Genomic DNA, 12,035 nt, shown 5'->3' with positions numbered 1-12,035 from the left:
CCTGCTGAATTTCTGATTACCTGTGAGAATTAATTGGATAGATTCTGATGGCAAAGTTTTCAGTATTACAAGATTTTGTTCACAAAAGTACTATCCCTTCTTCCGTAGATAAATATGAGATGTACAGTTTCAATTGTCCTAGCTTTAAGTACAACTTTATCCATTCAGTAAAAAAGAAAGGTTAGCAGCATCCCATGGACTGTACCTGCTCACGACTGATTTGGCTCACCACAGCTTCATATGGAGGAGGTGGATCCAGAGGACAGAATACTTCAACTCCTTTAATTCTAGCTCCATAAATATGTGGCAATGGAATAACATCAGAACTGAGCATTCTAGAAAAAATAATCTTGGTATTATTCTTCTATTCAGTGGGTGCATCTACACAAGACATTTACCGTGGAGTTGCCTAATTAGCTCCTCAGTACATGTCTCAGTGTCTACATGTGTGGCTCTATTAAGCCACAGGAAACTAATAAACTCCACAGCAGGTTAATACATGTAAACACAAGGACTATCCTGCTGCAGAGCTTTTTCATGTGCAGCAGTGCATGTGTAAACTAGACACTGACCCAGCTGGCTGGGGCTCAAGGGTGCTTCGGTGCAGGGGCTGTCTGCCATCTAGTCCTGTACTGGAACACCCTCGCACCCCAGCCAGCCCCTCTGTTACATGTTGAGCTGGGTCACAACAGCCCTGGGCTAGCAGGCTGACCTTCCCAACCCCATGTAAACGTGGCACCCAGGAGCAATAAACTCCAGCACGATAAGTACCAGAGTTTATAGTGTTGCATTAATATGCATGTGTAGATGTGCCCAGTGTAGCTTTCTACCTTCAGAAAGTAACACTGAGCTACAGAATTTCACTGGGTTTGCTGCAGTAAAAGTAAATGAACTTATGGAGAACCAGTATTCAATGGGAAAAAGATCTGGGAGTCTTCCCAAACAGAATGTTGACCAGCACTCTGAAAACAACCTAAGAAGAAACTTACCCCAGGAAATCCACCTCGGCTTTAGTAATGAATCTAGTTCATAAAAGGATAAGCATTTGGGTCCCAAGTAAGCAAAGTGACCTTCTAGACTTGGGCATCTGAAAACAGAAGCAGCCAAAATCAGACACCTTTGTCTGTATGTATGAGTTATGGAAATCCCTTTTTTTTTTTTAGAAAGAAATGTGCTCATACCTTTAATGTCTAAATATAAGCACATAAAAGCAGGGACCTTTAAGCTTAAACTCTCCTTTTGAAACAATTGGCCTTGAGAGTTTGCAGTGAATAATGATACATATAGATATGATTAACAAATCTTATTGTTATCTCATTGTTCAGTTTTTGATGCGTGTCCCCTGAAACCTGAAGTACAATAAATTCTTTTCACACTATGCCTCTCTTACAGAAAACTAAGCCAGGAGAAAATAGTGCAGCTCTATTTTCTGACTGTCGAACCTGTTGTTGCAAATGTCAGTTCTGATTACATGTAATTATCTCACCAAATTTAACATTTGAACAAACAAACATTGGAACTGACATCCAAAGTAATGGTTTCCTGCAAAGCACTGAGGCCAGTCTTTGATGCAGAGATACTGGGTTTTGCAGTCTATACTGAAACCTTAGTTTTAAGCCAATTTTCAGCAACAGTTCACATTTTCTATTTCCAGATTGTGAAAATATATATTTTATATTGCACATAATTATTAAAAAAGGCCACTCATCCTGCCCCACTTACCTCAAACTATATTGGATAGATGATATGTTAATATGAGAGTTTGATCCCAAACCAAAAACCGGTAATCCAAACATTCTCAGACTTTGGGACAGTCCAAATACAATCTCAGCTTCATAGCTTTGGCCATTTTTAGCTGATGTACTACAGAGAAACATGCTGTATGTTTGACCCATTTCTCCTTTCTCCTTAAGTTTAAGGAACTTGTTCAGGCCCAAGGGCTATGAGGGAAATGAAAATACCAAAATATCTTTTTGAAATGTTTGTGAAGAAGCTGAAAGGAGGCTGCAGGGGAGATGGATTAAAGGGTGTTGCAGAGAAGGGCAGAGGAACATAGTCACCTGTTTGCAACTTGGGAGAAGGAAAAGAAAACCAGAAACCAGGTTCAGACTGTTTTTCCTCCCAAAAAGTAACAAACTGTCATTTTGGAGAACTATGGAGGTGAGCATCTCAGGATTATTTTTTTCATTACTTCTGTTTGCTAGAGGTATACAGAATCTGGAAAATTCTGTTTAAATGTCTGCTATGACAAATGAGCACGCACCCCATAGGAACATGCACCCCATGCACCTTAATGAACTTTTCAGTTTTATTCTTTTCTGAAATAAGTTTAATCTGATCTAGCCAGGGTGTTCCTCTACCATCGTATCCAAGATTCTATATTAGGTAACATCTTATTTGGAGGCATGGAATAGAAAAACATAAATCGAAAATTTTTTCCTGTTTAGTTCTTAAGCAGTTCCAAGGAATCATGGGTAATTTGTTAGCTTGTTTGTGATTTTTCAATTTCCATTCTATTTTTAGGGAGGGGAATTCACATGGTAGTGAGTCATGGAGTTTCTATCAGTCTAAGTAAGGAACTGTAGGCGTCATTCGTACTAATTTTTAACCTAAGTTAGGGATGTCAAATTCACTTGGCTCCCTGGGCTTGATCTGGACCAGAGGACATATTGCAGGGCAGATCTAGCAGTGGTGAAGGAGTGAGAAGTGCTGTCAGCTCAGAGAGTCATAAGGATTAACACAGCCATCACACACCTTCTTGCCACCAAAATGCATCCCCAACAGGGTCGCATACCCCAGAATTCAGTGATGGGCCCTGCCCCCACACACCCCACCCCAAAATTTCCAGCCCCTTCAAGAGCCCCACTGGGCTAGATCCTAGCCTAGAAAACCATTTCCTGAACATAAGTTATATCCCTTCTATTCTTCTTTACCAGCAACTACATTATGGTCCAAAAAGTTGCAGTCAGGAGGATTCCCCCAAGGTTTTAATTCTGGGGGCATCAAAACTGACCCAAGTGAGTGCATCAGAAGTAGGGGATATTGACAATTAAGATGTGCCTTTGTGGTACAGTCTAACATCAAATAACATGGCAGTATAAAGCTTTCTGTGAAGAGGATGGCTGAGAGTAGAGAAAAAAGAATTTAAAGCATTTGCAGGGTGTTTTATGGTCAATAGAATCTACTGCTTGAGGGCTATGGTAGAACTGTTCGTTGCTACCTGGGGCGTCAGAGCAAAGAGTTTCCTTTTCCCTCCCCTACCAATGGAAGGAAAGACACCACTCTATACCCCTTCCTCTCCTGCTGCCTAGAGGTTCAACAGATACAAAGCCACACTTGAGACTACTGCCATCATGGGCACATCCAGATGAGTGCGGATGTATGGTATGTGGTGCTACAGACCCATCTGTGGTGCCACACACCGCATATACAGGCATTCTCCACACTGCTACTTTGCAGCATTGGGGGGGGGGGGGGGGGGGCTGTTGGGAGGTGGGGGGGGGGGGGGAGGGGGTTGACACCAGGAGATCCCAGGGTCAAAAAAACCCACAACAAAAAAAAAAAGCAGAGGGCCGTGTGGCAGCGCGCATTGCCAAAAAACAGAGACTTGCCAGTCGGACCTATGCTCTGGATGCCAGCCAGGCTCCCTGCTGCAGAATTGCTGCTGCTGCTGCAGCTCCTGGAGGCCCCCAGGATCCCAGGTAAGGCTGCTGGCCCCAGCCTCCCTTACCCCACCCAGGGTAACCTGCTGTGCACCACAGCATGCATGGTACAGATGCTCCCTGGGGACAAGTAGCAGCAGCACAAAGTGTGCACCGCTACTTGTCCCCAAGGAAACACACATTCCCACTCATGGGGACATGCCCCATGTCTTCAGTTGAACCATGTCATTGGGACTTCATCCTCACAGAATCTTTCAAGTTTTTTGTTAATGATACCATGTCCAATAACCATAAAAATAACAGCAGTCAGCAAGATACAGAGCAGCTAAAAAAAAAAAACAACAACACATGATGGTACTGTTTAAATAAATAGGGTTTTATAGAATCATAGCAAATAGTTCTGGAATGGACCTTGTAAAGTTATCTAGCACATCTCCATGCCCCAAGGCATGAACAACCATACATATATCATTTTGGAGAATGCCTTCAATCACCAATTTAGGTTTCAAGCCAAATGGCAATGGAGTTTCTAGCCCTTGAGCAAGAAGTTCACTACTCAAAATGAACTCCCTCCATTCATCTAATTCATGCACAGCAGAAAAATCCCACCACCTGACTGTTTCTTTTCCAGGGTGTTCTTCCTGTAGAAGCTTCCATAAAATCTATATCAGCTAAGCTGTTATGTAATCTTGAAAAATTACTTAATCACTATATTTCCATACTTTTAAGGAGTAGGATTATAGGTAGGAGTGAAATATAGAGCATCCATAATACTAGTTTGCTGTATGTATGTGCTCTACACTAAATAAAACAAATTAAAAAGGCTTCAGGGATAGCACAGGCCATGAATGAACAAACAAATAAATCCATTGGCTTCATAAGGAGTGGATTTGGCTCTGCAGTTTAAAGGGTGGAGAAGAATATGTGCCTGTTCCAAATGTGTCTTTGGCCTGCATTTTGGTCACTGCCCCGTTTCCTTTCTACTGGGGATGTATCTGGTTTGGAGGCTCCCCAAATGTGCTTCACAGATGGTGTTTCCATCCCTTTAATGTAGTTTCTGAGCTGTTCCCTTTTGTAGAGGGGTAATCTGGTTTTGGAAGATGAGTCCACTGGAATCCCAGCATAGAAAGGCAGGTCACTGCCAATCTTGGCATTAGATGCACAGGCTGGGGAAGGAGAGGGTAATAAAGGAGGAAAGGTTGGATCAAGTCTAAAAATCACACACTGCTGGACGCTATGGATCCAAACAAGGGTGAGTCATATTTCCTAATCTGCCAAGAAAGGAAATTAAATCTGTCTGTTGCTTTCTACTTCTGCACTCAGCACCCTCTCATAATGCACTGTAACTGAACAACAGGTCCTTTAATGTACTGCACACTAACTCCTCTTGGCAGTGACTCATGAAATTACATTCCCATTTTCTGATAGCCCCAAGCCTAATGTAATATCTCTAAAACAGATTAACAGTGATAAAAATATGTTTACTTTCAAAAGCCTTTATTGTACGTACATCAAAATAAAATGTCACTCTAAATTTGCTAAGAGACGTGAAACTCTGTTCAGGAACAATCAACTGAATGGCAGGGGAAGAAACTGCTAATTTATGTCCCGCCCTAATCTGTTGTCATAATTCAATGAATCAAGCCTGACTACCTAACAGACCTATTCCTGTATGGTCATCACACAGCTATGAGGCACAAGGCCTTGTTTCTGTGCATCATATGAAAGACGGCAACTCCAGCAGTACTTAACTAATGTAAAATTAGAGCAATCCAAAGAGGATTTTTCTCTGCAGTATAAATACCTTATCACCACTTCAAAGAAAATATCTCTGAATGTTTTTAACAATTGTGATATCAATTAATTGTTAAACCTATAGTACTGCCTCAAACAAAAATGGGGGTGACACTGTGTTAGAGGCTGTAAGTCTGCAAAGAAATATTCCTACCAGGAAGAGTTTAGCCCCTGAAATGACAAATCAGACAAAGGAGGAAAGTAGTATGATCCTTTTTACAGAAGAGGAACTGAGGTATACAGTGATTATGCTTCCCTGGAGAAGCACATAAGTATACTCTACCCTTGCATAGATCTCTTTTCACTATTAGGGTTTTGCTGCCTTGCTCAGGCTCTCAGATGTCCTAGTCCAGTCTCTTATTCACAAAACCATCACAAAATGGCAATTTGAGACCCAGATTACCATTTACTAGATGAGACATTTTATAGAACCTTGATTAGTGCACTGTCACTGGGGGGTCTGGGAGTCAACCTATATCATTCTCCCTGAAACAATGGAATAAGCTAAACCAGGGGTGGGCAATTATTTTGGGTGGAGGGCCACTTACTGAGTTTTGGCAAGCCATCGAGGGCCACATGACAGGCAGCTAGGGGCAGATAAATATTAATTTTCTAAAATTTTTAGGGGCCCCGTGGGCTGGAAAGAATGGCCTAGCGGGCCACATTTTGCCCACCCCTGAGCTAAACAGTTTCAACTAGCTGGATTCAACTCTGAGAAACAGGATTTTAAAAAAATGAGTAGATGCTAAAGAGAGGGCTAAATTGGACTGCATCAGATTGCATCTAGAAAAGGAAAGCAGTCACAGCAGGATCACTGAAGGCACAACCTCACGGTGATCAGGTAGAACCTCAGGTGAATCCTATGACAAAATAAACTCAACATCTTGGACTGTCATATGTTGCTACGTAGTTGCTGATCATGCAGACTGCTATCCAAAAAATCCCTGGAGAAGTCCCAACATTTACAGATTATAAACACTCTGGGACAGGGACAGTCTTTACTTCTATTTGACAGCCCTTGAAACTGAAACAATTTTTTATGCTCAGGAGAAAAGGACAGATTCTTAGAACTGCTCATTTGGTGCCTACTGCAGCTTAGGAAAGGGCCTGCAACTCTGATTTTTAAGAAGCATCTTACAGTATATGCTGATAGCAAGCTTTACGCAGGCTCTTGCTGGGGGAGGTGGGGGGGAGATAGCAGGGAAGGGTTCCCCAAATCCATTTACACACAACACCCTCTCTCCTGACTTGTCAGGAACCTTATGCTAAAGTCTGAGTGCGGCTCTCCATCAATCTGGTAACCTGTGATTGTGCAGTGAGTACAGCACCAATGAGAACCCAGTAACCTGAGTATGGCTTTGTAGCAGTGCTTACTCACACTGAGGTTAGCTATGAAGCAAGGGCAAATCTTTAGGCCAGTCTCAGTAGCTATGATGGGTAGGCAAGGCAGTCCTGGAACACAAAGGCATTTTTCCCCAGGCACATTCTGTGCACCAGGGGGACAAGTGAGGATGGTTCACAATGCTGGCTGATGTTTTAATATTTCTTTGTGCTCTAGAAGCATTGCATAGCAGTTGAATCTGCCCTTCTGTCTCTGACTTAGCTCAATTAATACTCTTTACAACATCACAGAAGCTCTCAGTCATGCCAAATTACAGTACTTTTCTTACTTTAAAGCAAGCTTCTGTATGATCATAGGCAAAAACTGAAAAATTATGCCCTCAGGCCAGACTGGAATTACAGTAGCTTCACTGTTCCCTAAGCCACCCAGCCTTTCAAGAAAATGGTAATACTTTACAATGAGTTATAGCACAAAAAAATGTTAACGACATGAAGCTATCCAGAACAGACACCAAAAGAGAAAAGATACATCTTTACCTGCGATTCATTCTGGGTGTGCAAGAATAAAATGTTGCAAAATATGATGGAGGTGGCACAGGTGGAACAAACTCTTCAGGATCTGAAACGTGGTGTTGTTCTTCACCTTCCTCTGCAGATACCTGAGATTCATCCTAATCAAATGCAATCTTTGTTAATAAAAACGCTTCTCTTTACCAGTGTAATAAAAAAAGAAACCCACCACCAAATCGACAACATTGCTGGTTTATCATCATCACAATCACTATAATTATTAGACAATGCCTTGCACTCACTTACTATGCATGATCTTCTTGTTGAAAGTATCTGAAGGTAACGCAGGGCAGCTGCTACCAAGCAAACTGTGGTGGTCAGAGCATTCAAGGCGCACAGAGCAAAAAGAACTTTCTGAAGAACAAACAGTTGATGACAATTATAAATCAAAACATCTGCTAATGTCAAAAAAGAGCAAGATGAGGATAGTTTTTAAATCTGTATTTGACTCAGTCTTCCAGCTGGACAATTCCTGTAATATGGCTAATGTCTATGGGCCAACAAGGATCCATTAAATATAGTCCAGATCAGGGATGGTTTCAGGTTTCTGGAAAGTGACTCAAAACCTTCCCAAGCCAGGTGTTCTGGTTCTCCTCACCTGCTCACTGTGGAAAACCTAGCTGTGATAGAATTATTATGATAAAGAATACAAGGGACTTGTCCAGCTACAAATGAATGTTGTCTTGGCTGTTGTGATGTTATAACTGTTGGTAACCCAGGATGGCCTGAGCAAATCTGAACAAATGACAATGGATCACATTCTAAATACCTTAACTAGGTTTTACCTAGTTTACCACTTGCAAAACTGTCTAAAGTCAACTGAAATAGAAAAGTCAAGGTGCAGGTGCTGGTTTTCATTTATGGCACAGGGGTTTATGTGCTGAGCTGCTGGCATAAAGATTGCAAGTTGAAAACTGGGTGTGGACACAGAGACTCTATTGAAAAGTGTCTCTCCAGTGGACCTGAGAAAATGTTTTGCTGGGAAAAGATGGGATCAACCTGACTTCACCTTGGGAGAAAAATCCAGCATCATACTTATAAGCTCAGCGGTGCTACACTCACTAGCACTGCGACCGAAAGAGACTTGGGGGTCTTGATTGGCCACAAATTGAACATGAGCCCCCAATGCAATGCCATGGCTGGCAGAGCAAACCAAACTCTGGCATGCATCCACTGATGCAACTCAAGCAAAACCAGGGACATCATCCTCCCACTTTACTTGGCCTTAGTGAGGCCGCAGCTGGAGTACCATGTCCAGTTTTGGGCCCCCCCCACTCCAGGAGGGATGTAGATAAGCTTGAGAGAGTCCAAAGGTGAGCCACCCATATGATCAAAGGCCAAGAGAGCAAGCCTTATGAGGAGAGGCTGAGGGACATGGAACTCCTTAGCCTGGCAAAGAGAAGGCTCAGGGGGGACTTGGTGGCTGTCTATAAGGGGGATGCATCAGGACCTGGAAGAACACTTGTTCACCAGGGCTGCCCAAGGGATAACTAGGTCTAATGGCCACAAACTTCTAGAAGGCTGATTGGACAAACAACTAGGGAGGAGTATAAGAGTATTGCTCAGACATTCAGGGATGAAGTCAGGAAGGCCAAAGCACAGTTGGAGTTGTAACTAGCAAGGGATGTGAAGGGTAACAAGAAGGGTTTCTACAAGTATGTCAGTAACAAGAGACAGATCAGGGAAAATGTGGGTCCCTTACTGAATGGGGGAGGCAACCTTGTGTTAGAGGATGCAGAAACGTCTGAAAAGGCTCAGTGCCTTTTTCACCTCAGTCTTCACAGGCAAGATCAGCTCCCAGACTACTCCACCAGGTAACACAGTTTGAGGTGGGGAAGGTGAGCAGCCCTCAGTTCTGAAAGAACAGGTTAGGGACTACCTAGAAAAGCTGGATGTGTACAAGTCCATGGGGCTCAATGGGATGCACCTGAGGGTGCTGAGGGAGTTGGCTGATGTGATAGCAGACCCACTGGCCATCATCTTTGAAAACTCATGGCGATCAGGAGAGGTCCCAGATGACTAGAAAAGGGCAAACATAGTGCCCATATTTAAGACAGGGGAAAAAAGGAAGATCCAGGAAACTATAGACCAGTCAGCCTCACCTCAGTCCCTGGAAAAATCATGGAACAGATCCTCAAGGCATGCATTTCTAAGCACTTGGAGGAGAAGAAGGTGATTAGGAACAGTCAGCATTGATTCACCAATGGCAAGTTATGCCTGACCAACCTGATTGCCTTCTATGATAAGATGACTGGCTCTGTGGACATGGGGAGATTAGTGGATGTGGTATACCTTGATTTTTAGCAAGGCTTTTGATAGGGTCTCTTGCAGGCAAGCTAAGGAAGTACGGGTTGGATGAATGGAATGTAAGGTGGATAGAAAACTGGCTGGAGCATCAGGTTAAGAGGGTAGTAGTCAATGGCTCAATGTCTAGTTGGCAGCCAGTATCAAGTGGAGTGCCCCTGGATTCAATCTTGGGGCTGGTTTTGTTCAATGTCTTTATCAAAGATCTGGAAGATTGCATGGACTGCACCCTCAGCAAGTTTGCAGATGATGCCAAGTGGATATGCTGGAGGTTGGGGCTGGGATTCAGAGTGACCTAGACAAATTGGAAGATTGGACCAAAAGGAATCTCATGAGGTTCCACAAGGACAAGTGCAAAGCCTGAGCTTAAGACAGAACAATCCCATGCACCAGTAAAGACTGGGAGCTAACTGGCTGGGCAGCAGCTCTGCAGAAAAGGACCTGGGGGTTACAGTGGGCAACAAGCTGAATATGAGCCAGCAGTGTATCCTTGTTGCCAAGAAGGCTAACAGCATACTGGGCTGCATTGGTAGGTGTGCTGCCAGCACGGCAAGAGAAGTGATTATTCCCTTCTATTCAGCACTGGTGAGGCCACATCTGGAGTAGTGTTCAATTTTTGCACACCCCTCCCCCACTACAGAAAGGATGTGGACAAATTGGAGACAGTCCAGTAGAGGGCAACAAAAACATGGTGAGGGGGCTGGGGAACATGACTTCTAAAGAGAGGCTGAGGGAACTTGGCTTATTAATCTTGAGAAGAGGAGACTGAGAGGGGACTTAATAGCAGCCTTCAATTGTCTGCAGGGGCGTTCGAAAGAGGATGAAACTAGACTGGTTGCACTGGAGGCAGATGACAAAACAAGGAGCAATGCTTTCAAGTTGCAGCAAGGGAAGCTTAGGTTAGATATTAAGAAGAATTTTCTCACTAGGAGGGTAGTAAAACACTGGAACAGGTTACCCAGAGAGGGGGTAGAGTCTCCATCCTTCAAAGTTTTTAAGACAGAACTAGACAAAGCCTTCGCTGGGATGATCTAGTTGGGGATGGTCCTGAGGTCCCTTCCAACCCTAATTTTCTATGAGTCTATGAAATTTTGGCTCCCAAGTACAAAGGATTTCAGAATTTGGCCTCATAATGCTATTCTTAGATTTTTAAGATCTGAAGGGACTGTTAAGATGGTCGGATCTGCTCTTGTTCCTTGGGTACTGAACATGCATGTCTCCCTCTTCACTAGACCAAGAATAAGGAGATAGGAAAAGGGACTTATCAATACCTTTAGCTACAGTCCAAGAAAAAAAACAACAGCTACCAAATTGGAAGCATTTTATGAGGCTAGGGACAGAAGTTATACATAAACCAGTTTAAGTGATCAGAAACTGGTTTAAACCTGTAACAGAACACAAGTTCAGTGCCCTTAAACCACTTTCAAAATAGACAAAACTAGTTTAAGATAACCTGACTGGTTGTAGTATCAGACTGAACTGATTTAGGACATACCAGTTTATGGAATTTCTATCCCAGACCCCTTCCCGGTTCAAGTTAACTCACAGTCCCCCAGACGTTTTGCAGCCGTGGGCTGTGCTGTCTGCTCCAGCAGAGAAGGGTTGGCCCCACCCCTCTGCTCCCTAGCCAGACCATCACTGCTCCAGCTGGCTGAGAAGGGGGTGAGGGTGGGAAACCTGGCTATGAACCCCAGCTGGGGTCTGCCCAACAGGGAAGGAGCAGCCCCTCACAGATTTTTCATCTGCTCCCTGCTTGAGTGGAGGGGTGAGGGGCAAAGCCAGAATGCTGAGGTGGGGGGGAAAGAGGGGGATTTAAACCCCCTTCCCTATTTCTGGACCCCAGTCTGCTCCCCAATCAAGGGGGAAAGAAGGCAGTTTTTGCTGGGGTTTTCTCCTTCACTTCAGTGGAGAGCGGGGGGCATGGCCATGCCCTGACTTGCGGCCTGCATGCTGAAGCAGGGAGAGAGGGGATTTAAACCTCCCTCCCTCTCTGCCAGAGCATGTGAACCTTAAACTGGGATGTGGCCACACCCCCCCTTCACTAAAGCAAGTAGCGAGGGAGGGACAAAAGCCTGGCAGGGGCTGCCCCTCCAGGCAAACCCTGGCTGGGGTCTGGGGTTAGGGAGGGGGTTTAAACCCGCTCCCTCCCCACCTCTCCCTGCAAGACCCTGGCTGGGTTGCAGCCACACCCCCCACTCAAGCAGGGAGTGGGGACTTGGCAGGGGCTGCCCACCTCCCTCAAGGCATACCTGGGCTGAGGTCCCATGCCACCAGGGACGGGGTTTAAACCCCCTCCCTCCCCACCTCAGCCTATGAGTCCCTGGCTGGGGTGTGGCCACACCCCTCACTCTCCACTCAAGGTGG

At 44.3% G+C, this 12,035-nt stretch overlaps 1 protein-coding gene across 5 annotated transcripts in view; it reads right to left on the bottom strand.

Annotated features, from left to right (window-relative positions):
• FAM189A2 (family with sequence similarity 189 member A2) overlaps positions 1–12,035 on the bottom strand; it is a 61,515-nt gene that overhangs the window by 29,639 nt on the left and 19,841 nt on the right. For all 5 annotated transcript variants that reach the window (XM_014519461.2, XM_025202951.1, XM_025202954.1 and 2 more), the window contains 3 exons: positions 7,614–7,721; positions 7,335–7,468; positions 206–335 (listed from right to left, as the gene is read on the bottom strand). In XM_014519461.2, coding sequence (XP_014374947.1) covers positions 206–335; positions 7,335–7,468; positions 7,614–7,721 — 372 coding nt within the window. The remainder of the gene's footprint in view (positions 1–205; positions 336–7,334; positions 7,469–7,613; positions 7,722–12,035) is intronic.

The sequence above is a fragment of the Alligator sinensis genome, unplaced genomic scaffold, assembly GCF_000455745.1.
Source record: "Alligator sinensis unplaced genomic scaffold, ASM45574v1 scaffold308_1, whole genome shotgun sequence".
Taxonomy (NCBI): Eukaryota; Metazoa; Chordata; order Crocodylia; family Alligatoridae; genus Alligator; species Alligator sinensis.
Note: the sequence above shows the minus strand (reverse complement) of the source record. Positions and strands in the feature narration are given on the sequence as shown.